This window comes from Phyllobates terribilis, unplaced genomic scaffold (assembly GCF_046119375.1).
Source record: "Phyllobates terribilis strain yellow unplaced genomic scaffold, ASM4611937v1 Scaffold_9__5_contigs__length_417890890, whole genome shotgun sequence".
Lineage (NCBI taxonomy): Eukaryota > Metazoa > Chordata > Amphibia > Anura > Dendrobatidae > Phyllobates > Phyllobates terribilis.
Window position 1 is genome coordinate 58,788,680 of NW_027362769.1, and position 26,986 is coordinate 58,815,665.

The following is a 26,986-nucleotide window of genomic DNA, read 5'->3' on the forward strand; positions in this document are numbered from 1 at the left end:
TGGTCTGTTGCTGGACATGGCGAGGCTATGGTGGTCTGTTGCTGGACATGGCGAGGCTATGGTGGTCTGTTGCTGGACATGGGGAGGCTATGGTGGTCTGTTGCTGGACATGGGGAGTCTGTTGCTGGACATGGGGAGGCTATGGTGGTCTGTTGCTGGACATGGCGAGGCTATGGTGGTGTGTTGCTGGACATGGCGAGGCTATGGTGGTCTGTTGCTGGACATGGCGAGGCTATGGTGGTCTGTTGCTGGACATGGGGAGGCTATGGTGGTCTGTTGCTGGACATGGCGAGGCTATGGTGGTCTGTTGCTGGACATGGCGAGGCTATGGTGGTCTGTTGCTGGACATGGCGAGGCTATGGTGGTCTGTTGCTGGACATGGCGAGGCTATGGTGGTCTGTTGCTGGACATGGGGAGGCTATGGTGGTCTGTTGCTGGACATGGCGAGGCTATGGTGGTCTGTTGCTGGACATGGCGAGGCTATGGTGGTCTGTTGCTGGACATGGCGAGGCTATGGTGGTCTGTTGCTGGACATGGGGAGGCTAGGGTGGTCTGTTGCTGGACATGGGGAGGTTAGGGTGGTCTGTTGCTGGACATGGGGAGGCTATGGTCGTCTATTGCTGGACATGGGGAGGTTATGATGGTCTGTTGCTGGACATGGGAAGGCTGTGGGTGTCTGTTGCTGGACATGGGGAGACTGTGGTGGTCTGTTGCTGGACATGGGGAGGCTGTGTGGGGTTCTCATGCTGGACATGGTGAGGCTGTGTGGTGGTCTGTTGCTGGACATGGGGAGGCCACGTGGGGCTCTCATGCTGGACATGGGGAGGCCGCGTGGGGCTCTCATGCTGGACATGGGGAGGCCGCGTGGGGCTCTCATGCTGGACATGGGGAGGCCGCGTGGGGCTCTCATGCTGGACATGGGGAGGCCGCGTGGGGCTCTCATGCTGGACATGGGGAGGCCGCGTGGGGCTCTCATGCTGGACATGGGGAGGCCGCGTGAGGCTCTCATGCTGGACATGGGGAGGCCGCGTGGGGCTCTCATGCTGGACATGGGGAGGCCGCGTGGGGCTCTCATGCTGGACATGGGGAGGCCGCGTGGGGCTCTCATGCTGAACATGGGGAGGCCGCGTGGGGCTCTCATGCTGAACATGGGGAGGCCGCGTGGGGCTCTCATGCTGGACATGGGGAGGCCGCGTGGGGCTCTCATGCGGAACATGGGGAGGCCGCGTGGGGCTCTCATGCTGGACATGGGGAAGCCGTGTGGGGCTCTCATGCTGGACATGGGGAGGCTGTGGGGTTCTCATGCTGGACATGAGGAGGCTAGGTGGGGCTCTCATGCTGGACATGGGGAGGCCGCGTGGGGCTCTCATGCTGGACATGGGGAGGTCGCGTGGGGCTCTCATGCTGGACATGGGGAGGCCGCGTGGGGCTCTCATGCTGGACATGGGGAGGCCGCGTGGGGCTCTCATGCTGGACATGGGGAGGCCGCGTGAGGCTCTCATGCTGGACATGGGGAGGCCGCGTGGGGCTCTCATGCTGGACATGGGGAGGCCGCGTGGGGCTCTCATGCTGGACATGGGGAGGCCGCGTGGGGCTCTCATGCTGGACATGGGGAGGCCGCGTGGGGCTCTCATGCTGAACATGGGGAGGCCGCGTGGGGCTCTCATGCTGGACATGGGGAAGCCGTGTGGGGCTCTCATGCTGGACATGGGGAGGCTGTGGGGTTCTCATGCTGGACATGAGGAGGCTAGGTGGGGCTCTCATGCTGGACATGGGAAGGAGCTGTGGGGCTCTCATGCTGGACATGGGAAGGAGCTGTGGGGCTCTCATGCTGGACATGGGAAGGCGCTGTAGGGCTCTCATGCTGGACATGGGAAGGTGCTGTGGGGCTCATACTGGACTTGGGAAGGCGCTGTGGGGCTCATTCTGGACATGGGAAGGCACTGTGGGGCTCATACGATATATAGAAGGTGCTGTATTTGGGCTCAAACGGTATATAGGGGGATATCAGCATAATTCATTCTGCTTAATATTAAGTCATACAATTAATATTAATATAATAATTATAATTAATATGTTGATATTCATATTGAGCAGAATTAATTTCAGCCTATTGGTTTGGCCCTCCACAACAGTCACGGTCTCTCATGTGGCCTATCGGAAAAATTAATTGCCCATCCCTGCACTAATGTATTGCACCCAATACATCTCTGCTGTGATAGGCCTCATTCAGCTGTCTGTGTTGCACATACGTAGTGTATCTTTTTTTTTTTTTCATGGATACCACACGTACCAATTAAAATCTATGGTGCTACTCATATGTCCGTGTTTTGTCCGGCAGAACGGATGACAAGGACTAATAAAAGTCTATGGGTCCGTGAAAAACATGTCCGTGGATGGCATCAGTGTGCTGTCTGGGATTAACAGTGCAATGCATAGGAGAAGCTTTGTTATTTATTTCTTTATCCATCTGTGTAAAACACTGATTACACTGATGGTAAAAAACGGACACAGGAATCCAATGCACTGATGGATTTTTTTTTTTTGTACGTGTTTAAACACGGACATGTGAATGAGACCTTATAGAGCTCGGCCCTTCTTCCAGCAAATATCAACAAAGCGAAAACCACTAAACCATGCGTTGAGAGCTTCCATCCTGATAGAGACGCACACTCCTTGCAAAGACAAATAACCAGGGTGTGAGCACTTTATTTTAGCAGAAATTATTTAATAGCCTTAAAGTTAATCGGTCATTAAATTCATGCTGCCCGAATCACAAGCCGCATGAATCAGAGCCCGGATGCACAACTGCATCCAGATAGAGAAAACATTGTACGAAAAACCGGCCGGTGACTATAGGGAAAGACTTGACCAGTCTGATGTGCCCCTGGGTGACTTCTCCCCGCCCCGCTACAGTGGATTGATTGGTCTCTCCCATGTGTCTAAGTAGGGAGATATCTGTAAATCAACTGCAGCGGGGAGGGGGGAAGCCAAGGGGCATCCTTGGACTGGTCAGGTCTTTCCCTGCAGTCGCCGGCCAGCGTTTCATACTATGCTTTCTCTAAAAAATACTGCAGTGTTTTAGACTAAGGCCTCATTCATACATCAGTGTTTGTATGCCAAAACCAGGAGAGTCTCCAAACACGTGTCAATTTTTCAATTATAGTTTCTCTCTGCCACTCCTGGCTTTGGCACTCAAAGATGGATGCAAAATACTTACCAAATACAGACGTGTGAATGAGGCCAAAACCATACCTGGATACAATTGCAAAGCCGGGCTCGGATTCCTGCTGCTCGTGGTTCGGGCAGCATAAATCTAATAACAGGTTCCATGTAAAACCACCATTAACAAAATAAGCTTGGGTCTTCCAACTCTCCTCCGACAAATGTTTTTTGTTCTCATGGGAGATAAATTGCTCTGATAGGTGTCTGGAAGCAGCTTATTCCCCCATCCTCTTTGATAACACAAACATGCTTGGCCAAATGTCATTCTTTTGTATGGGAGTTGTGGGAATAGGTGGTGGATGAACAAGTGCTCGGCCAACAAGTGCTGGAGGTGTATGGGTATCTTATACAATCGGAGGGTAAACGCTTCACCACACCCACCCAGATAGTCAACGAGAAACACAGTATCCATCTATCACGCAAACGCGCTCCATACGACTACTGATTATTATAGTGCCATTTATTCCATGGCGCTTTACATGTGAAAAAGGGGTATACATAGCAAAACAATTACAATAATCTTGCGCAAAACCTGACTATGACTGGTACAGGAGGAGAGACTGCCCTGCCCGTGAGGGCTCACAGTCTACAAGGGATGGGTAAGGATACAGTAGGTGAGGGTAAAGCTGGTCGTGCAGCAATATGATGAAGCGATGGTTACTGAAGGCTGTAGGCTTGTTGGAAGAGGTGGGTCTTCAGCTTCCTTTTGAAGGTTTCCACGGTAGATGAGAGCCTGAAATGTTAGGGTAGAGAGTTCCAAAGTAGGTGGGATGCACGGGAAAAATATTGTATGCGATTGTGGGAAGAGGAGATAAGAGGGAAATAGAGAAGGAGATCTTGTGAGGATCGGAGGTTGCGTGCAGGTAAGTACCGGGAGACTAGGTCACAGATGTATGGAGGAGACAGGTTGTGGATGGCTTTCTATGCCATGGTTAGGGTTTTGAACTGGAGTCTCTGGGCAATGGGGAGCCAGTGAAGAAATTGACAGAGAGGAGAGGCCGGGGAATAGCAGGGGGGTGGGGGACGGGAGACAGGTGGATTAGTCGGGCAGCGGAGTTTTAGGATAGATTGGAGGGGTGCGAGTGTGTTAGAAGGGGAGGCCACAAAGCAGGAGGATGCAGTAGTCGAGGCAGGAGATGATGAGGGCGTGCACTAATGTTTTTGCAGAATTGTGGTTGAGGAATGTGCGGATCCGGGAGATATTTTTGAGTTGGAGATGGCAGGAAGTGGAAAGGGCTTTGATATGTGGTTTGAAGGAGAGATTAGAGTCCAGGGTTACCCCAAGGCAGCGAGCTTGCGGGACTGGGGAGAGTGGACAACCATTGACTTTGATAGGTTGGATATGGGGGGGGGGGGGGGGTTGAATGAGATGGTGGAAAAATGATGAATTCTGTTTTATCCATGTTAAGATTTAGTAATCTAGCAGAGGAGAAGGATGAAATGGCAGACAGACATTGTGGGATTCTGGTTAGTAGAGAGGACATATCGGGTCCAGAGAGGTAGATTTGTGTGTCATCAGCATAGAGGTGATACTGAAAGCCGTGAGACTCTATGAGCTGTCGCAGGCCGAAGGTGTAGATGGAGAAGAGCAGCGGTCCTAAAACTGAACCTTGGGAGACACCGACAGATAGGGGGCGGGAGGAGGTGGTGTGAGAGTGAGAGATACTGAATGTCCTGTCTGTTAGGTATGAGGCGATCAAAGATAAGGCCAAGTCTCTGATGCCGAGAGATGAGAGAGTCTGTAATAAGAGGGAATGGTCCACTGTGTCAAAGGCAGATGACAGGTCCGGGAGGAGGAGGAGGAGGAAAGAGTAGCGCCGCTTTGATTTGGCAGTTAGTAGGTTGTTGGTGACTTTAGTCAGGGCAGTTTCAGTAGAATGGTGCAGTCAGAAGCCAGATAGGAGGCGGTCAAAGAGACAGTAGGAGGACAGTTCAAAGTGGACATGTAGTTCCAGTAGTTTTGAGGCATAGGGGAGAAGTGATATGGGGCGATAGCTAGTTAGAGAGGATGGGTCAAGGGAGGGCTTTTTGAGGATAGGTGTGATCGAAGCATGTGGGGAAGACACCAGTTGTTAGTGACAGGTTGAAAAAGTGGGTTAGGGTTGGGATGAAGACTGTGGTAAGGTTGGGGATGAGGTGGGAACGGGATTGGGTCAAGTTCACAGGTGGTGAGGTATGATTTGGAGAGTAAAGAGGAAAGTTGATCTTCTGTAATGGTGGAGAAGCTGCTTTTGGAGGAGGAGGATTGAACAGATGTGAGGAGGGACTGTGGGGACTTTAGGCAAAAGCTTTGTCTGATGGTGTCATTCTTCTGCTTGAAGAATGAGGCAAAGTCTTCGGCTGGGATGAGAGGAGAGGAGAGGGAGGAGGCGCTGGTGTGGAAGAGCTGTTTAGGGTTGTGAGCCAGGGAGGATATGAGAGATGAGAAGTATGTTTATTTTGCTGCCGTGAGTGTGGACTTGAAGGTGGTGAGGGACTGTTTGAATGCAATGAAGTGTTCACTGGAGTGGGATCTTTTCCATCTACGCTCAGCAACCCTGGAGGCCCATCACAGTTCTTTAGTTAGGTTGGTGTGATGGTGCAAGCTTTAGTATGTGTGAGGGGGCGACCGAATTGAGAGCTGCAGCTGTTGTATAAAGCAGCAGCAACATCTGCATCATGTAAGGAACTAATGTCTGTAAGAGGGAAGAGGGATTCAGAGAGTGAGTGTAGGTCAAGATGTTTAAGATTTCTGCGAGGGTGTGCAAGTTTTTGCAGTGGGGATTGTGGCCCTGGAGAGGAGAGGGTAGAGAATGTAAGTAGGTTGTGGTCAGAAAGAGGGAGAGGTAAGTTAGAGCGGTTAGACAGGGAAAAGAGGCGGGTGAAGCTGAGGTCCAGAGTGTGGCCATCTTTGTGAGTGGCTGTGGAAGACCATTGAACAAGGCCGAAGGGATAGTGAGGGATAGAGGCTTAGAGACAGCAGAGAGGGAAGTGTCAATGGGGATGTTGAAGTCACCCATGATGAAAGTGGGGATGTCAGTGAAAAGGAAATGAAGTAGGCAGGGGGTGAAGTGGTCAAAGAAGGTGGTGGCTGGCCCTGGGGGGCGGTAAATGACAGCCGGTTGGAGATTGGAGGGGGAGTAGATGCACAAGCAGTGCTCCTCAAAAGAGGGGAGTGTAACGGAGGGTGGCAGTGGGATTTGGGTGAAGGAGCAGGTATCTGACAGGAGAACACCTACTACTCCACCATGATTGCCAATGGGGAGGGGTGTGTGAGAAAGATGGAATCCACCGTACGAATGTGCATCTGGAGACGCTGTGTCAGAGGGGGTTAGCCAGGTTTCGGTGATGCCGAGGAAGGAAAGTTTGTTAGTGATGAAAAGATCATGGACGTAGGAAAGTTTGTAGCAGACGGAGCAAACGTTCCATAGAGCTCCTGTTAGAGGGACTGGGGAAGAGGGGGCTGGGAAGATGTGTATAAGGTTAGAAGCAAGTCAAGAAAACTGGAAAGACACAAAGCGCAAAAATAGGGTCTTATGTGGGTAACACTATTGAGAAAATAACTTATTAGTGCTCACCTGTTCGGGTTGTGTGCACACAACCACTAATAACGCTTAGGCTGCTGCATACCCACGAGGGGTTGAAAATGCAGGTAATGGAGCAACAAATGGGTTAACTCTGCGCGGCCATGTAGAAAGGATGAGGGATGCCAATCCGGTGCAAGTGGTTTATTTAGTCAACGCGTTTCAAAGTGTACAAACTTCTTCCTCAGGACAACCTCGATCACATCCATCCTTTCTACATGGCAGCACAGAATTAACCCATTTGTTTCTCCATTACCAGCATTATAAGGTTAAAAGGGTTGCAAGAGTGTGTGACAGATCATGGATAGGAGGTGGAAGTGACTGTGGGGATATGATGAGTAAGGCCAGGATTTGGGGAGATATCGCCAGCAGTGAGGAGGAGAAGAGAAAGTGTTAGTACGTGGGAGCAGGAGAGAGCATGAGGTGGCTGTCTGTGCTTAGAGACACAGGATTGAATGTTGAGGAATAGTTCTGAAGAGGTGTTGAGATGAATGGAGAGATGACCAGTTCCTTACTAGGTGTAGGGATTAAGGGTGGTTGTAAAAAGTGAAGGATTAAAGGGGTGAGAGGGAAAACAAACAAAAACATTGTTTACAGTGTCCAAGTATCCAGTTACCTTCAGTTCCCTTCAGGTTCAGTTCAGATATAATTCATAATTCTCACACTTCAGCATGGACACTTAAGGCGATGGACGCAGAGTAAAGTCATTGCAGATAAATAGATCACAATATATTTGCTACAGAATGCATTCAGGTGTGAACCAGAGGGGGGTGTTCTGTGCTCATCTTGATCAGCTGATTAAGGCTAAACCAGATGCTGGATATTCAAGGGTCAAGTAAACAAGGTCATAAATAAGAGTGGGGTGTAGTAGTTAGTTGAAAAACATACCATGTGTATGTAGGAGCAGAGGTAGGGAGAAGTCAGGATTGGATAGTAGGATACCCTGCCTATCTAGTTTCCATCACTAGTGTCGAAAAGAAGCATTTTTTTTAATAGGAAAAAAAAAAACACACCATAAAACACACTTTTTTCTATGAAAAATGCTCTTTTTTTTTTAAATAAGAAACTGGGAACAGCAGAACCACACAAAAAATTCCATAATGCTATGTGCCGCCAGATCCAGCTGATATAAGGCTTATGTTTGCTAATGAGGGTATGCTATTAAACTGTCTGTTGATGTTTAATGATCTTTTATAGTTGCACTAGGTCAAGGGCTCGTTCTACTTCATAGATTAAGGATTTCATAACATTTAACATAATGAGGGCTCATTCTTAAATCATTAACTTTCCATAGATAGAAGCAAAGTTGACCTTTTGCATCTAGAATTGTACGGACAAGATGCACAAACAAATAGGTTTTTACTTGTATATCAGAAGTGGGAATCCATTACAAAAACATAATTATACATGCAAAACATTTTAAAAAGGGATGATGCACCGTAAAAGGAAGTTGTCAGCACGTTTTTTACATATGGAAGCAGCATTCTAGATGTATAGGCACTAGACATCCCTATAAAAGTGATACCTTTTTAGTAAAGACTTGATGTGCCAGTCATGAAAAATCTAGCATAGAAGCCATATGCAAATCAGGTGAGGAGTGTACTGGGGGCGTGTCAATGCCCTAGAAAGGAATAGTGACACACCCAAGTGCACTTCCAGTCTGATTTTCAGTGTTTCTTTACTAGATTTCTCATGACTGCTCATTCCCAGAGCACTTCAGTTTAATTTGTGTGCGGATTAAAATGTGGATTTTTTTTTTTAGGTTTTGGAGCAGCAGATTTTTTTTATTTTTTTTTTAATGTACACATTGTCTTATCTTTCAAATAGCTACATGACAATATAATCTGTTTAGGGGAGTTGATAGTCCTGAAACTGCAGATTAATGGGAATCTGTCATAATTATTCAACCCCAATGACAAGCATCTTTAGCACTTAGAGAAAGAACCCTTTGACCGGCTGATAACATGGTAGCCAGACACCAGCTTCTGGCAGCATTCTTGAGGAACCTTCACCCATTCCACATGTTCAATGGCCTTCCGTTCCCTAATATTCTCAGTTTGTCAAGTGAGTGGTTCAAAAAGAGAGGAGATCACTGCTTTGCACAAACAAGGAAACAATACAAAAAGATAGTAAAAGTATTGACTGTTCCTACAGATACAACTGGAAGCAAGTAAAAGGAACATTGTCTAGATAACCTGGATGTGGTAGAAAAAAATAAAAATAAATAAGCTGCCACCAAATTCCTGAGGAGACATGTTCAAAAACCTTCACTTGACTGCAAAAGACCTGTAGCAAAATTTGGTGACAGCAGAAACGGAGATTTCAGTTTGCACAGTAAGATGCATGCTGAATACTAACGACTATGCCCAAATTCCAAGATGTAGACTTCTTCTGACCCAAAAGCACCGGAAAAGTCATCTTCAATATACTCAAAACCATAACAATAAGCCACAGAAGTTTCTAGATACTGTTCTGTGAATCACAAGCTAAAAAGAACACCCTGCATACAGTGAAGCATGGAAGGGGCTCTGTGATGCCTACAGTGAAGCATGGCCCTGGTTTGGTAATGTTCTGGTTGCTTTGCTTCCCTTTTCACTTGAAAACTGCAGCGTGTGGTGGCAAGTTGGATTCAATCATGTTTCATAAAATCCCAGAAGAAAATGTCATGTCTTATGTGATGAAGCTGAAGCTTGGGCATCACTGGACCTTCCTAAAAGACAACGATACAAAAGGACATCTCAATGGCCGCCAAGGCTTGTTGCAGAAGAAGTTCTGGAATATCTGTCACAATCAGCAGGTTTGAACACCATAGAAAATGTTTGGTGGGGTTTGAAAAATGTTGTTGCAGCACACAGACCCAAGAATATTAGTGAAGTGGAGGTCATTGCATATGAGGAATGGGCTGCAATTCTCAGGGACGCTGCCAGAAGCTGGTGTCTGGCTATGCATCAGGGTGTGCAGCAGGTTATAACAGCCAAAGGTGCTCTACTAAGTACTAAGAACTCGTCATAAAGGAATGCAGAATTCTGAGGCTGCTGTATTCATTAATGGCATTTTGTTCTAAATTTGGAAAAAAAAACCTTGTTATATTAATTGTGATTAACAAAGAACAATATAAATTGTTTTTTTATTACAACCAAAAGAAAGTTTGTAAATTTTGCTTTTAAAACCTAATCTGTTATGGGTGTTGAATAATTTTAATTGCAGCTGTAACTTACTTCTGTTGCTATGGTGAGAACAACCAACAACTAAGCCGATAGGGGCTTCCAACCAATGATGGCTTCTGCCAGGACTGGAAGTGCCAACATATTGACCACCAGGCACCTGACCCTGCAGCTAATCAATGGCTTCAGCCATAAGGTGACTGGTAATCAAAATGTCATCATTTCTAGTCCCAACAGAGTGACCGGTCTGGAGCGGCGGGGGGTATTGCAGTAGTAAGTAATTTCTTTTTTTATCCATACAAACAATAAACCTTTCAAAACTAATGGACATCCATTTAACTCATTGAAGATTGGACTATTTTTGGCCATCAGGACCAAGCAATTTTATTTTCATTGACTCATTTCAAGAGTGAAAACTTTGTTATAGTTTTTCCTGTTGACAAAGCTATATTTTGGCTGGCTTTTTGAGGCACAAGTTGTAGCTCAAATTGTCACGGTTGTTTCAATAAATGCCATTTAGTAGCCAATGTACGAAATAGAAAAATTGTAAATAAAGTGCCCTAAAGTGGCAGCTACTAGAGGTCTCCATTCTACTCAACTTGTCTCCTGCCTGTTAGGTCACATCCATCTCTAGAAGCAGAGAAGGATTATAGCAAAAGGACTTTGATGTGGCCTACATACTGTACGACAGGTCAAACCTCAGTATCTCCATTTCATGCCAGTCTATCCACCATCCCTCCCCTAATACTGCCATAAAAATCACTATCCTCCACCTCTGCTGCAGCATCATCAGCAAATATTCAATTTTGTTTTCTTCCCCATACAGATGTCAGCTTCTTATAGCAGTAATTCAAGGAAGATTGCATGGTCCGTACAGAATCCTGATTCTAGTACCACAAAGAAGAATATGCACATACAGATGGGGCTGTAACTGAACTCGATCGACTAGGGGACACTACTCAATCATTTATGCTGGTGTCTCAGGTTAATCTCGTCTTTGTCTCTCACTATGCTGTCAGTTCGATCTCTCCTCTCCATCTCATTATGATGGTGTCTGTCAACTCCATCTCTCTCTTTTTTTAAAAGTCACATATAAGAATATCAAAACAATGGAGGTGGTGCAATCTCATTGGCCATTGGCCAAAGAAGATGCAGAAAGTATAGTTATGACAGGCTTGGTAACCTCCCGCTGAAAGACAATGGATCGCTGGTAATTGTTAAGCTGATGTGCTCCAAAACCAGTCTGATACCATTAGAAGAACCAGTGCTACAAAGTCTATGCATTCAATTGATAACTTGATGTAATGACAGGCACACTTTAAAACACATATACAGTACATATTCTATGAAGGTTTTTTTTTTTTGCAGAGACAGTTGTATATTTAATGGGCTCCCTTTAGGGATACATATTATTTATTGCTTTATGTATAATAATAATTTTTATAGCGCCAAACATATTCCACAACCCTTTACAATTTTAGAGGGGACATGTACAGACACTAAAGACATTACAGCATAAGCATAACTCGGATATCAAAAGGAGTGAGGGTCCTGCTCGCAAGCTACAATCTATGACTTTGAATGATAAGGAGGCACAAATTCACCATTGTTTTTAAATATAAATAATTTTGCACTGACAGCAACAATATTATAACTTTACCAATAACCCCCAAATGCTACACATGAAATGTGCTTACTCAACCTATATTATTTGACTGTGCAAGGACATCACAAGAAACCAAAGTACTTTAGTGCTGTGATGAGCAATTTGTGCATTCAGGGCATAAGTAACATGTAGGAAAAAGACTTTAACCATTTGAATTTGAGGATTTATTGCAGATGTGTATCTTAACATATACAATGGTGACTTGTTTTTTTTGCAGAACAATCTGCAGCTTTTTTTACATCATTATTGGGTGTATGCAATGTACTGCTGGGAAGCATGTATCAAGCACTTACAGTATGAACTCAGTCAGGTATGTTTGACTCAAAGGCTGTGGCATTTTAGAGAAAAAGATGCTTTTAAAGCCACCGGGGACAGAAACTGTGCTGTAGACAAGTTGGACAGGTGGGTCCCCGCCCGCTGCCCTGGATTGACAGGTCACTGCCTGTATGCACATGTAAAGTGCCAAGAAGGAATAAGTGGATCCTCTGCGCTGCTTATAAAAATCCAAAAGGGAGATTCCAGGAGACAGGATTCATATCAAGGGGTTTCAAAGCCACCTGCCTTCATCAGAAAAAAACACAAACTGATCAAGTCGGATGACTTCGAAACGCATTAATAAAAAAACTGCATCAATGCCAATCCTGTCTCCTGGAATCTGCTTTTTTTTTTTTTTTTTTTTTTTTATCAGCAGCGCAGAGGATTCACTTATTCCTTCTTGGCACTTTACCGGCTTCCTTTTCCGTGGGGCTGCATCAGCTGACAATTCTGAATCCCATCAATCGTTGTGTATCACACCACCAAACCAGTTGAGCACCTCCTTCACCTTAGTGACTTAGATCATCAGATGAGACCCTAATGTGCTTTTTTGTTCCCCAGTCTTTGCTTCATGTACACACACATAGGCAGAGACCTGTAAATCCAGGGCAGTGAGTGGGGAGATGTCGCGGGGACCCACCTGTCTGACTAGTCTACAGTGCGGTCTCTGTCCCCTGGTGGCTTTAAGAGCATGCTTTTCTCTAAATGCAGCAGCGTTTCAGAGTCAAACATGCCTGGTTTAGGTCATACTAGCAGCGTCTGATATATGCCAATCCCAGGGCAGCATGTATCAGGATCTCTGATACATGTCAATCTGCTAAAGAAATTGATATTCTGCAGATTTTAAGATGCAAGTCAATTTCAATGTTGAAAAAGGTGTTAAAATCTCATCCACATATTTACTTCCGTATTCCGCTGCTGATTTTACCTTTGCAGATCTGAAGGTGAAATGTGCAGGCGGCTAGAGAGTTTGTTAGCTCCTTATTCAGGATCAGATGATAGACACTACTTGACATAAATATGAAGCTGAACATAATGAGTATTCTGAACCCCAATGCTGCAGATCTATTGCTCATACCGTATTTGTACAGTCTAGTGATACAGTTTATTACACTAAAGCAAAGTACTTTTGTGTTGAGATAAGCAATTTGTGCTTTCAGGGCATAAGTCACAAACAACTCACACTAGAAGTTTTATAGCAAAGGTGTGACTTCAATAACATATACATGCTTATAATGTATAGTTCATTTCAAAAATAAAAGTTTTAATAAAGGGAAATTGTTTTTCGAATTCAGAAAAAAAAAAAACCCACAAGAAAACTGAGCTTTCCTCACCTTCCCGGATCCAGCGCTGAGTATCCGCCATTGTACCGTGTGCCTGTTATCGTCTGCAGCTCTGACGTCACATTGCCAGCGCTGCAATCAGTAAGCTCAGCGGCTCTAAGAGGTATGTGCCGGGTACTGGGGCAGAGCCGCTGAGCTCGCCGATTGGCTGCAGTGCCATCGATGTAATGTCAGTGCTAAAGACAATAACAGACACCAGGAGCAGTGGCCAGAGACAGAGGTTTTCTGAAACCAGAGAACCCCCTTAGGGCAGAAACAGACGGCCTTATTTCTCGTGTGAGGATTGCATCGTAAACCATGTACTGGCCGGCACCTCTCCTGACCAGACCATGACAGCTGCATAGAAATCCATCACGCGGTCATGCTCAGGTCAGGAGAACTGCCTGCCAGTCCGTTCAGTGAGATGCAATCCTCGCATGAGTTATACGGCAGTCTGTCTCTGCCCTTGAAGGGGTTTACACTACTGGACAGCCACTTAAAATGCCCCACATAAAATAAAAAACACACACCTTTCACACCAGCGCCGTTCTACGTCTTCCAGCGCTCACGTAACTCTCGGTGCGGTGTCTCCCAGCACTCCGTAGCCCATGATTGACTGCAGCCTCCACATATCTGTTAGTTCCTTCAGAGAAAAACTGTGCTGCCTATGAACACTGCAGCCCATCAGTGGATGAGGTCACGACAGTGGGACAGTATGTGACTCAAGAACAAAAAAGGTCTGCATGCTGCAACCCAAGAAATGTAACCTCAAAAATCTGCCAATACAAATATGCTTATCTTAATGAAGTTCGACACTCAGAAACTCAAACCATGTATTTGCTTACCTATTACCTTCCGTGCCAACTGTATTGCTGCATTAACAACATTCCCCTGTACCACTTCATCAACAATCCCAATCTGTAATGCCTCAGTGGCAGGGACATGTCTTCCTGAAAACAAAAAATACAAAGTACTAATTAGTCCAGGAGATTCTTTCAGTTATAGCAATCTCTTTAATGTACATGTAAGCCAGTAGCTAACCCATGTCAAGGTCAAAGTGTCAACATATATGGGTCAACAGCAAATCTAGGTTATAGCATTGTTCGCCTCGATTTAGAATTGATCGACTCATTTTTGGTTTAAAAAAAAAAAAAACTTTCTATATGTAATTTTTTTTAATAATTAGAAGAACTTAAAGAATATGTCTAATTATCCACTTAAAAACCATTCGGTCAGTCTCATGTGGCTGATAATGGGCTGCAGTTCTCACACTTTCTTTGGAGGAACCTCGGATGTCTGAAGGAAGATTGAGAACTGCATGCTATTAGCAAGTGCTGACGCGACCCTTGGGAGACCCATTCAATGACGTTGTTGCAATAGACAAGTATTTATTTTTATTTTACAATGCGGAATATAGTATTTAAAGGGGTTGTCCACCATTATTACAACCACTTCATAAAGATCTGTCTATTTTTGCTCTTTAGTTTCTCCCTCCTTCTTCCAAGACCCATAACTTTTTCTGTTGACCTAGGCGTATTAGGGCATAATATTTTCAGGATAAGTTGTTGCGATTGTTTTCTGGGTTTTGTTTTTACAGCATTCATTGTGCGGTAAAAATTACCGGGCAACATGATTTCATAGGTCAGTAGAATTACGGAGATACCAAATTTGCATTTTTTTTTTTATTTTATTCATGTGGAAAAAAAATTGTTTCAATAAACCTGAGAGAGCTTGTTTTTTTGGACATAAAGCGGACATCTTTATTGATACCAATTTTGAAGTATATATGTTCTTTTGATTGCATATTTTTGGTAGGAATTGCAGTGATCAAGAAACGCCAACTCTGTTTTGATTTTTTTCCCCAGTTTTAGCGTTCACCATATAGGAGAAATACTTTTATATATTATTAAGTAGCAATACCAAATAGGTTATTTTAAATTCAGGAAAAAGGAAGGTAATTTAAAGTTATATAAATGTGTTTTCTATATATTTTTTAATCATTTTACAAGAGCCCCTTAAGGGGACTTGAACCTGCGATCTCTTGATCACCTATGCAATAAAAGGCAATACTGTAGTATTGCAGTGTATTGTGAAATAGATATGAAGCCAAGCCACAGGATGGTCTTCATAGCAGATCTCACATGGTAGACCAGGGGTCTTCAGAATTCCCTAAGCTTAAAATGAAAACTAATTGGAACCCGGCAATCTCATTGCAAAAGTTGCCGGTAGAAGTGACAGCTGCCATGTTGAAGACTTATGGTAAATGTCGCAGTTACCCCGGACAGTGGCATTTAAAAAGTAAAATTGATGTGATGGAAGCTAGCGATTAGGTTCTGGCTATGTAACACTGCATGGACCCCGCACTGCCAGGAGAAGGCTTAGCTCCTGAGCCCATTCCATGCAGAGATAGCACAATTTTATCCACATTTTTCAGCTTGCAGTACGATACATTTTTTTTCTCCAGGATTTTATATTTCTATTTTATGCATAAATAAAAAATAATCACCTCGTACAATCACATCTAGAGCTGCAGGAACACCAATTAACCGGGGTAGGCGTTGTGTTCCTCCGGCTGCTGGCAGAATGCCAATTAGTACTTCGGGAAGACCCACCCGGGACTGTAATCAAAAACAGCATGAGGATATTCAAGACACACCGTTATATGCAAGATTATTATTTTCTCTCATTTATACAGTGTCAAGATATTTATCTACATAACTGCAATGAAAGATTCCTTATTGATTCACATTATTTCGAGTTTTATGACCCAATTGTTTGACTTTTTCTTTTTTTTTTTTTTTTTTTTTTTAATAACGAGTAAGTTTTAAGACGGTGAATGAAAAAAATAAAATAAATAATATGGGGTAGAAATTTGTGTACATATAGAAACATTATGCAACAGGAATAAGACATGGGGCATAACAAAAAAAAAAAAGCTCATGTGGATACAAGTCATGACCCCCTAACAGTGGACCTTTTTGGGGGTGTGACAGGCTATGATTGCAGGAGTACTCTGCCAAAATGTATTGAACTTTTTGGATCTATTAGATTATATTGGATATATGGCAAAGGATCTATATAGAAAAAAAAAAAAGTATTCACATGGAAATGACTTTATAAAATAAGAGTGAAGAACTCCTGGCACTCACACATAACGTGACTCTTGATTCTTTTATTCAGAACCTGTATGAACGTTCCAGCTCCTCAATCACGGCTGTTGAAAGCTTGTGAAGAGCTGGAACGTTCATACAGGTTCTGAATAAAAGAAATCAAGATCGATGTTATTTATGCGAGTGCCGGGCGTTCACGTACAGGTGATTCTCACAAAATTAGAATATCATTAAAAAGTTAATTAATTATTTCAGTACTTCAATACAAAAAGTGAAACTCATTATCAAGAGTCATTACAGAGTGATCTATTTCAAGTGTTTATTTCTGTTAATGTTAATGATTATGGCTTACAACCAATGAAAACACAAAAGTCATTATCTCAGTAAATTAGAATAATTAACAAAAAACACCTGCAAAGGCTTCCGTTTAAAAAGGTCCCTTAGTCTGTTTCAGTAGGCTCCACAATCATGGGCCAAAAAGACACTACGGATATAGCCACATGTATTTAGGGGTTTTCATCAAAGACCAGTATGGTCAGTATAAAATACCCATTATATCAGGATTGTGTGCTATATGGACAAATGGCAGACCATTCGGTTAAAACACACAGCAACCAAGAGAATCACCGAACTTTAGGTCCAATTATCGTCGTAATAGATATAGATGTATAAAAAAACCTTTATTAAGATATTGGTTACAGAAACATACCAAGCACAAGAGTGCCCATATTCAGTTTCAGGACCGATCACCAGGTATACTACAGTTCCTCCAACCTTATTGCTTGCTAAGATTCTGTATAACAGACACAACGTCTTTCCTTTCCCCACATTGGGGGGGGCTCCATAACGGACATTTCTTTATTCATTTACTGTTTGGTCTATACATCCCTTGATACAACCTTCCTGGTATTCATGATCATCATATATTATCTCAATACATTACCTAGTTTAACCAGTGGGTTTCTCACACCTTTCAGGGTGCATCTGCTAATGGTGCCTTGTTCTTTCATTGATATATGGTACTAATATAAGTCTGAATGTTCTGTATACTCTGGTGGTCATATATATTATATTATATATATAAATTTATTGTCTTGAATTTATAACTGATGCACTAATTTTCACTGATTTTTGTGATTTAACTGAATATGGGCACTCTTGTGCTTGGTATGTTTCTGTAACCAATATCTTAATAAAGGTTTTTTTTATACATCTATATCTATTACGACGATAACTGGACCTAAAGTTCAGTGATTCTCTTGGTTGCTCCACAATCATGGGAAAGACTGCTGACTTGACAGATGTCCAGAAGGCAGTCACTGACACAGTCCACAAGGTCCTAGAGTTCCAATTTTCGTTTGGAAATCAAGGTCCCAGAGTCTGGAGGAAGAGTGGAGAGGCACACAATCCAAGCTGCTGGAGGTCTAGTGTGAAGTTTCCACAATCAGTGATGGTTTGAGGAGTCATGTCATCTGCTGGTGTAGGTCCACTGTGTTTTATCAAGACCAAAGTCAGCGCAGCTGTCTACCAGGGAATTTTAGAGCACTTCATGCTTCCCTCTGCCGACAAGCTTTTTGGAGATGGAAATGTCATTCTCCAGCAGGACTTGGCACCTGTTCACACTGCCAAAAGTACCAATACCTGGTTTAAAAACAACAGTATCACTTTGCTTGATTGGCCAGCAAACTCGCCTGACCTTAACCCCATAGAGAATCTATTATAGAGAATCTATGGGGTATTGTCAAGAGGAAGATGAGAGACACCAGACCCAACAATGCAGACGAGCTGAAGGCTGCTATCAAAGCAACCTGGGCTTCCATAACACCTCAGCAGTGCCACAGGCTGATCGCCTCCATGCCACGAAGCATTGATGCAGTAATTGATGCAAAAGGAGACCCGACCAAGTATTGAGTGCATTTACTGAACATACATTTCAGTAGGATAACATTTCGGAGTTTAAAATAATTTTTCAAGCTGTATTCTAATTATTCTAATTTACGGAGATAATGACTTTGTGTTTTCATTGGCTGTAAGCCATAATCATCAACATTAACAGAAATAAACACTTGGAATAGATCACTCTGTTTGTAATGACTCTATATATGAGTTTCACTTTTTGTATTGAAGAACTGAAATAAATTAACTTTTTGATGATATTTCTAATTTTGTGAGAAGCACCTGTATATGTATCTTATTTCCACGTGCACCACAAGGAGTGACGTGCTGATTGCTGTTTGGATTTTCTTTTAGAACAGATGAAGCTGGCATCCATTGTGTGATTTTCCATAGTATCTGCTATTCCCTGTGAAGCTGGTTTTGCTCCTTAGTGCTTGCCCTTCCCTTGGGGACGTTACACCACAGATTAGGGAACGTGGCCCGCTCCTGGCTTCTAGTAACAGCCATCCCCCCTGATAAACTGCATGGAAGGAACTGTTGAAATAAAGGGGTGTTCACACACAGGACCTGCCAAATTACAGCTCCTGTGTATTCCTCTGCAGCAGCAGCAGGGGGGAGAGTAGGAAAGATGTCCCAGAAGAGATTCAGATATTTTCCTGGAGCCACCTGTGAATCTGAAGGAGTGAACTAGCAGGAACAGATCCTGAGTGGAAGGGGGCAAGAGGGCACACAAAGCAAAGCCAGAATACACATGACCTGTACCATAGCCGGACATGTCCCCTGATCTCAGACTGCAAGAAAGGATGTGATCGAGGGTTGGCTAATAGTAGAAGCCAGGAGCCGGCCTCACCCCCTGGTCTGTGATATAATGCCCCTGAATAGGAGGTGGAGAACCAAGGAGCAAAACCTGAGAACAGCAGATACCATCAGGGTGAGAAACAGCACAATGGATGTCAGCTTTATAGTTTAATGAAGGTATTTCCATGTGAATATTTTATTTATTTCCTCGTAGTTCCCCTTTAAAAATAAGGCCACGAAAAAAAATACTCACGTTTCTAGTTATTGTCCAGCATAGCTCACTGATGAAGCCCACTGATACAAGTTGCAAAAAACACTTTATTGATGCAATTTCATTCTATAGTTAGTAATGTCATCTACAGATGTCTAGATTTAAAAAGTATCCTTGTTGGCGAGCTTGACTAGCTTCCTATATCTACAATGTGGAACCATAAGGATGTGAGCATAATGCATTCATACACTTAGCAAAAAGTATATGCCTTTAAAAAATTCCAGTATATATTTTAGTGTTCACATTAGCCCCCCACATTTACCAGAAAGAGGCCAGAAGTTCAGAAAAGATGGTGGTCAGCAGCACTCACTGGAAGGGACGCACGTCCATAATCCTCAAGAAACCCATTCGAGGAAATATCAGCATACAAAAGTAAAAGACAGCGTCCGTGCCAGGGTGTTCAGTTGCAAAAGAGGTGGTTATTCTGCCATCCCAAAACACACAACGTTTCGACCCTGTGTGGGTCTTTGTCAAGTATAGGTGAAAAACACGGGGCCGTCCTTATGTAGTGCGGTTCACAACAGAGCCCCAATCACTGCAAAGGTTCAACCCCCCACATCAATAATAATTAGAATATAGTACAACAAAACTAATCTAATTATTATCAATGTGGGGGTTGAACCTTTGCAGTGATTGGTGATCTATTTAGAGGCCAGAGGTGTCCTCTTGTCCACTGCGTCCATACGGTTTATTTAAAGGGGCTGTCTGGTCCAAATCGATAAGTCTACAGTCACTTAGACTTAGACTGCAGACTTATGAATCCCCCCAGGACATGCACTGTGCACTGCGGGAATTCACCAGTTTACACCCGGGACCAGAGGATATATCTGCGTTATACAGTATAGACCAAAAGTTTGAACACACCTGCTCATTTAAAGAGAGGTTTAATAAGTGGGATTTCTTGCCTTATAAATGGGGTTTTGACCATCCGTTGTGTTGTGCAGAAGTCACGTGGATACACAGCTGATAGTCCTACTGAATAGCCTGCTAGAATTTGTATTATGGCAAGAAAAAAGCAGCTAACAGTCTATTCAGTAGGACTATCAGCTGTGTATCCACCAGACTTCTGCACAACTGATGGTCCCAACCACATTTATAAGGCAAGAAATCCCACTTATTAAACCTGACAGGGCACACCTGTGAAGTGAAAACCATTTCCGGTGACTACCTCTTGAAGCTCATCAAGAGAATACCAAGAGTGTGCAAAGCAGTGATCAAAGCAAAAGGTGGCTACTTTGAAGAACCAAGAATAAAAGACATATTTTCAGTTGTTTCACACTTTTTTGTTAAGTATATAATTCCACATGTGTTAATTCATAGTTTTGATGCCTTCAGTGTGAATGTACAATTTTCATAGTCATGAAAGTACAGAAAAATCTTTAAATGAGGTGTGTCCAAACTTTTGGTCTGTACTGTACATACCCCCGGCCAGAGTCTGTTAAGTGGGAATGGCCTTGCTCCATACACTTGTATTGAGCAAGGCCGTGCCTAATCCAGTGACACAGCCGGCCAGTGGGCGTGGCTGACTAGAAGCCACGCCCACTTGACAGGCTCTGACCGGGAGTATGTATAAACTCATATATATTCTCTGGTCCCAGGTCTCATAACGGCGAATCACCGCAGAGCACAGTGCGTGCTCTGGAGGAGTTCATAAGTCTGCAGTCACAGTAACTGCAGACTTATCAATTAGCACCGGACAACCTCTTTAACTGTATAGAAAAGCCAAGCAGGCGCTCTTTTTTATACTGAAGGTCATAATAAACAAGAAAAAGATATATATATATTGTGCAATGTAGATTTTTTGTAATGGGTCCTTATAGTAGATGGATGGCCAGTAAGCCATCCAGACTGTGGCCACTGTGGGGTGTATACGTCTGACAGTGACCACAAGCGCACTCTGCAGTTCTCCTCAACCACAGATTAGAATATAACAAGGAACATACTGTAGCTATGCAGTTACCTGTGCACTTGCCACTCTATAGTGACATGCCAAGGCTAGCTCAAGCCCTCCGCCAAGGGCAACCCCTTCAATCGCAGCCACTACAGGTTTCCTGCTAGCTTCAATTGTTGCATTGATATCTTCCAAGGAGACAGTTTTTATAGCCGAGGTGGCAAATTCACGGATGTCAGCACCTAAAATAAAAATGAATGATGATGAGGAATAATATATACATTATATATATATATATATATATATATATATATATATATATATATATATATATATATATATATACACACACACACACACACACACACACACACACACACACACACACACACACACACACACAGCTCAAAAAAATAAAGGGAACACTTAAAGAACAGAATATAACTCCAAGTGAATCAAACTGTCCACTTAGGAAGCAACACTGATTGACAATCAATTTCACATGCTGCTGTGCAAATAGAATAGACAATAGATGGAAATTATTGGCAATTATCAAGACACCCTCAATAAAGGAGTGGTTCTGCAGGTGGGGACCACAGACCACATCTCAGTACCAATGCTTTCTGGCTGATGTTTTTGTCACTTTTGAATGTTGGTTGTGCTTTCACAATCGTGGTAGCATGAGACGGACCCTACAACCCACAGAAGTTGCTGAGGTAGTGCAGCTCATCCAGGATGGCACATCAATGCGAGCTGTGGCAAGAAGGTTTGCTGTGTCTGTCAGCGTAGTGTCCAGAGGCTGGAGGCGCTACCAGGAGACAGGCCAGTACACCAGGAGACGTGGAGGGGGCCATAGGAGTGCAACAACCCAGCAGCAGGACCTCTACCTCCGCCTTTGTGCAAGGAGGAACAGGAGGAGCACTGCCAGAGCCCTGCAAAATGACCTCCAGCAGGCCACAAATGTGCATGTGTCTGCACAAACGGTTAGAAACCGACTCCATGAGAGTGGTATGAGGGCCCGACGTCCACAGATGGGGTTGTGCTCACAGCCCAACACCGTGCAGGACGCTTGGCATTTTCCACAGAACATCAGGATTGGCAAAGTCGCCCCGGGCGCCCTGTGCTCTTCACAGATGAAAGCAGGTTCACACTGAGCACATGTGACAGACGTGACAGAGTCTGGAGATGCCGTGGAGAGCGATCTGCTGCCTGCAACATCCTTCAGCATGACCGGTTTGGCAGTGGGTCAGTAATGGTGTGGTGTGGCATTTCTTCAGAGGGCCGCACAGCCCTCCATGTGCTCGCCAGAGGTATCCTGACTGCCATTAGGTACCGAGATGAGATCCTCAGACCTCTTGTGAGACCATATGCTGGTGCGTTTGGCCCTGGGTTCCTCCTAATGCAGGACAATGCCAGACCTCATGTGGCTGGAGTATGTCAGCAGTTCCTGCAAGATGAAGTCATTGAAGCTATGGACTGGCCCACCCGTTCCCCAGACCTGAATCCGATTGAGCACATCTGGGACATCATGTCTCGCTCCATCCACCAACGTCAAGTTGCACCATAGACTGTCGGCGGATGCTTTAGTCCAGGACTGGGAGGAGATCCCACAGGAGACCATCCACAACCTCATCAGGAGCATGCCCAGGCGTTGTAGGGAGGTCATACAGGCACGTGGAGGCCACACACAATACTGAGCCTCATTTTGACTTGTTTTAAGGACATTACATCAAAGTTGGATCATCCTGTAGTGTGTTTTTCCACTTTAATTTTGGGGGTGACTCCAAATCCAGGCCTCCATTGGTTAATAAATTTGATTTCCATTGATGATTTTTGTGTGATTTTATTTTCAGCACATTCAACTTTGTACAGAACAAAGTATTCAATGAGAATATTTCATTCATTCAGATCTAGGATGTGTTATTTGAGTGTTCCCTTTATTTTTTTGAGCAGTGTATATATATTTATTTCAGTGCAAGAAGGGTCTTGATAGTTCTAAGCAGATATAAGGCCTCATTCACATGTCAGTGTTTAAATACATACATGAAAAAAATGGTACCGTTGTCATCAGTGTACGGTCTGTGTGTTAGTCTTTACCATCAGTGTTTTTCACAGATGAATAAAGAAATAAATGACAAAGCTTCTCCTATTCTTTGTAATGGTGAATACATACAGCACACAGATGCCATCCATGTGCTGTACGTGTTTTTCACAGACCCATAGACTTGTACTAGCACTTCATCGGTGATACCATAGTAAAATGTACATGTCCCCTTGCGTTTTGCATGGACACACAGTCAGTAAATGGAAAATCACTGGCATGTGAATGGCACCATACAGTATAATGGGTACCTGTTGCATGCGTTAAAAAAATTAAGTCCTAAAGCTTTAGGTCTTTATCAGACCCTGCATTCAGACACATGCAGGGTCTGATAACTTGGCAGCTGCTGAGGGATTGACGGTGGGACATTCAGCACTCCCAAAAATTGGTTTCTGAAATTGGTTATTAGATAGCTCGACATAGGAGAGTACGCACTCTCCTATCTCCAATATTTCAGAGCCCCATTGTCAGATTTGTGGAGGTCCCAGTGATCACACCCCAGCGACCCTGTGGATAGCTGATAATTTGCTATAGTAGGATGATCCCTTTAAGGCTGTTGATGACCACGCATTTGGGAGCCTCTAAGTTAAGGGAGATAGCGCAGATTTATAAAGCAGGGCTCCGTTACCTGCACACATGGCGGATTTCATGCAGTGTATCTGCAGAAATACAGCAGCAAAATCAGCATGTGCCATATGTGGCTTTTGCTGCCAATTTGTCACTGATTTTACCCTATACACTACATAGGGTGAAATACGAAATGAAAATCGGCACTATTAATATTATTATTGATGAAATGCAGATTTGAAAATGTGAATTAGAGAAAATGTGTGCACAGAAAATTTCTAAAATATCAACTTGCCTACTAGTGTATTACAATGTGGATTTTACACATACATCTGCAGCGCATACACTATTATGCATTTACCCTAAAGAACTAATGACTCGCTCTACTCTCAGCAGCTTTAATGGGGCCCTTGGATACAGCATTATTTCGCTGATGGCAGGTTTCCAGTATATTTCTGCTCGATAGTCAATTAAATGTAATCCTATAAGAATAAAGCATACCGGCACTGAACTTCCCATTGGCCCCTGACAGTACAATGGCCTTCACCGACGGGTCCTTACTGGCTTCTCCAAACTCCTTCACTATTGCATGACGAACAGAAGAGCTGAGAAAGAAAGGAAGGAAGGACAAATTAACTATTTTAGTGTATTAAGGATTACAGTTTGTGTAAGTTAGAAAACATAAAATGATTAAGAAAATTATGATTAAGAAATTCTCTGTTGAGGGACCGTACAGTGCGTCCTAACCGGCATCTCCTACATCAGGAGACTGGGGGCTGTTTGGTGATGGTGCAACTGAGAGCTTAGCATAATTAGGGTACGTGATGGGGGAACAGTCTGACGAAGTCAGAATGACAGACTTTATTTAAAGGGGAACTCCATCTTATTAAGGGCTCATTTATTTTTACTCGTATGAGTGCTATCCGTGTTTTTCCCAGATAGCGGTTGTATCTATAATAGTCTATGGGGCAGATCACATGTCCAATTTTTTCCTCACTCCGAGGGTAGGATCAAAATCAGCAGTGCAAGTCAATGGGTCCGTGAAAAAAAATAATTGGACAACACTTGGATGATTTTCATGGACTGTCAGAAAAGAGAAGGTGGAGAATTTTTTTTTTTTCCACATCCGAGAAAAAAACTGATAACACTCAGACCACACTGATCAAAATAATTTTCTCATATGTGAAAAATACTGAAGTGTGAATGAGCCCTAAAGGGCTGCATGTTGCTACAACATGTCATCACTCTGCAGCGCTCCGGCCACCCGGCTGTGCTGAAAGCTGCGGCTGACCCCATTATACAGAGTGAGTGGCTGGGAAAGGGGTAAAACTGACTGGTAGTGCCAAGGACCCTTCATTCTCAAGATTGGTGGGGACCCCAGACATTAATTATCTGCACTTGTCATCTAATTTAAGGGTCTGTCCAGTGATACCTTGCTGATTACTGGATATCCCACCGACCAGCAGATTGGGACATTTTTATCCCAAACATTCTACTTTTATCCCTGTTACAAAACGGTGCAGCAGGTTGGACACCTCACCCCTGGGGCTGACAGAAGCTGAGCGCAGCTTTCAACAGCCACATAAAGCCTGAATGGAGCGGTATTTGGGTATGCGCACTCCCTCTTCACTCTTATGGGATAAAAAGTGCCCTATTCTACTGATCAGTGCTGGTCCGGGCACTTGACACCCACTGATCACCTATTATATGGATATATAGAGAGACTAGTCCCGCGTATGGCAGGCGAGGGCAATGTTCATTGTAATACACTTGTGCATACAGGCAGTTTTGTGAAAACTAAGGATTCATACAAATGTAAGCATGTCCTGCACCCAGAGCGCAGCCTGTAGGGATATGCACATGTAGTAGAACCAAGCGGTCAGAGTCGGATTTTAAATAGAATACTGTATATATAAGTAACATTTATTGGTGAATAAGGTCGCTTTATTTTTTAGGGAATCTTAAGACGCCTTCGGCTATAGAAACCAGCGGTGACCATCTGCAGCACATTAGATAAGTGGATGCCACCCTCTGTTACCATGCAGGACCTGCTTTTACAGCAGCACCCTAATGACAGGGGCTCAGGAGCACCCACTGATTGCCGCATAGGGTGGGCTGCAGTTGCAGCACGCTGAGCGCCAGAGTTCATGGGAAAGTTAGAAAAGACTGTAGCGCCCCCTTCGTTATCAGGATCAGTGGGGTCCCACAGATCAGACACCCACCAATCATAAACTGATGGCACAAGCACTGGGAGATTGGGAAACTGCATGTACAGGCGTCAGAAGACCAATTAATAAAACCATCAACCGAAGGAGCCTCTGCACAGACAGGGCACAAGTCCTGTAACCAGCACACAGCTTACAGAACTACCCCCCTTTACATGCGATCTGCACCCTGCAGCTGTTATCATACTACAACTCCCAGCAGTCTTAGCGCTGGCTACAGCCTAGTCTTTCAGCTGACGTATAGCTTGTCACAAAGCCAGCAGCTTCTCTGCTGTTGTGGAACTACAAGTACAAGCATGCCATGGCTGCACTGGATAATATATTGCTCAGCTGCAGTATAGCCACAGGACCAGCGATGCATGATGGGAGTTGTAGTTCTAGCAGTTACCTCAATGCATTGACAGGAGGGTGGTTGATGGTGATCACGGCCACTGTGTGGGACAGACGCCGTGTAGCTGCCATGTTCACTGCCTTCAGCCCAGGAGCAAAGTTCATTGCTACAAACAGGCTGAAAAGGCACCAATAACAATCCTCCCCTTTTCCTAAACCAATCACAATAGAAGCTACTTCGCCCGCAAACCAATCAGTAGCTTTGTAGGTGTGGCCAGGGTCAGGGGGGGGGGTGTCCTACTTACGTGTACAAAGGTGCTGAGTGTTTATACAAGAAGCTGTGACCGGGGAGAACCATCAGCCCGACACCTGTCTGTGACCGGGGAGAACCATCAGCCCGACACCTGTCTGTGACCGGGGAGAACCATCAGCCCGACACCTGTCTGTGACCGGGGAGAACCATCAGCCCGACACCTGTCTGTGACCGGGGAGAACCAGCAGCCCGACACCTGTCTGTGACCGGGGAGAACCATCAGCCCGAC

General features: G+C 44.2%; 1 protein-coding gene across 1 annotated transcript in view; it reads right to left on the minus strand.

Annotated features, from left to right (window-relative positions):
• EHHADH (enoyl-CoA hydratase and 3-hydroxyacyl CoA dehydrogenase) overlaps positions 1–26,651 on the minus strand; it is a 70,732-nt gene extending 44,081 nt beyond the window's left edge. The window contains exons 1-5 of the mRNA XM_073646521.1: positions 26,503–26,651; positions 24,391–24,494; positions 21,291–21,463; positions 15,762–15,873; positions 14,101–14,205 (exon numbers count right to left, since the gene is read on the minus strand). Of these exons, the coding sequence (XP_073502622.1) occupies positions 14,101–14,205; positions 15,762–15,873; positions 21,291–21,463; positions 24,391–24,494; positions 26,503–26,609 (601 nt within the window). The 5' untranslated portion in view covers positions 26,610–26,651. The remainder of the gene's footprint in view (positions 1–14,100; positions 14,206–15,761; positions 15,874–21,290; positions 21,464–24,390; positions 24,495–26,502) is intronic.
• Positions 26,652–26,986: the final 335 nt, after the last annotated feature.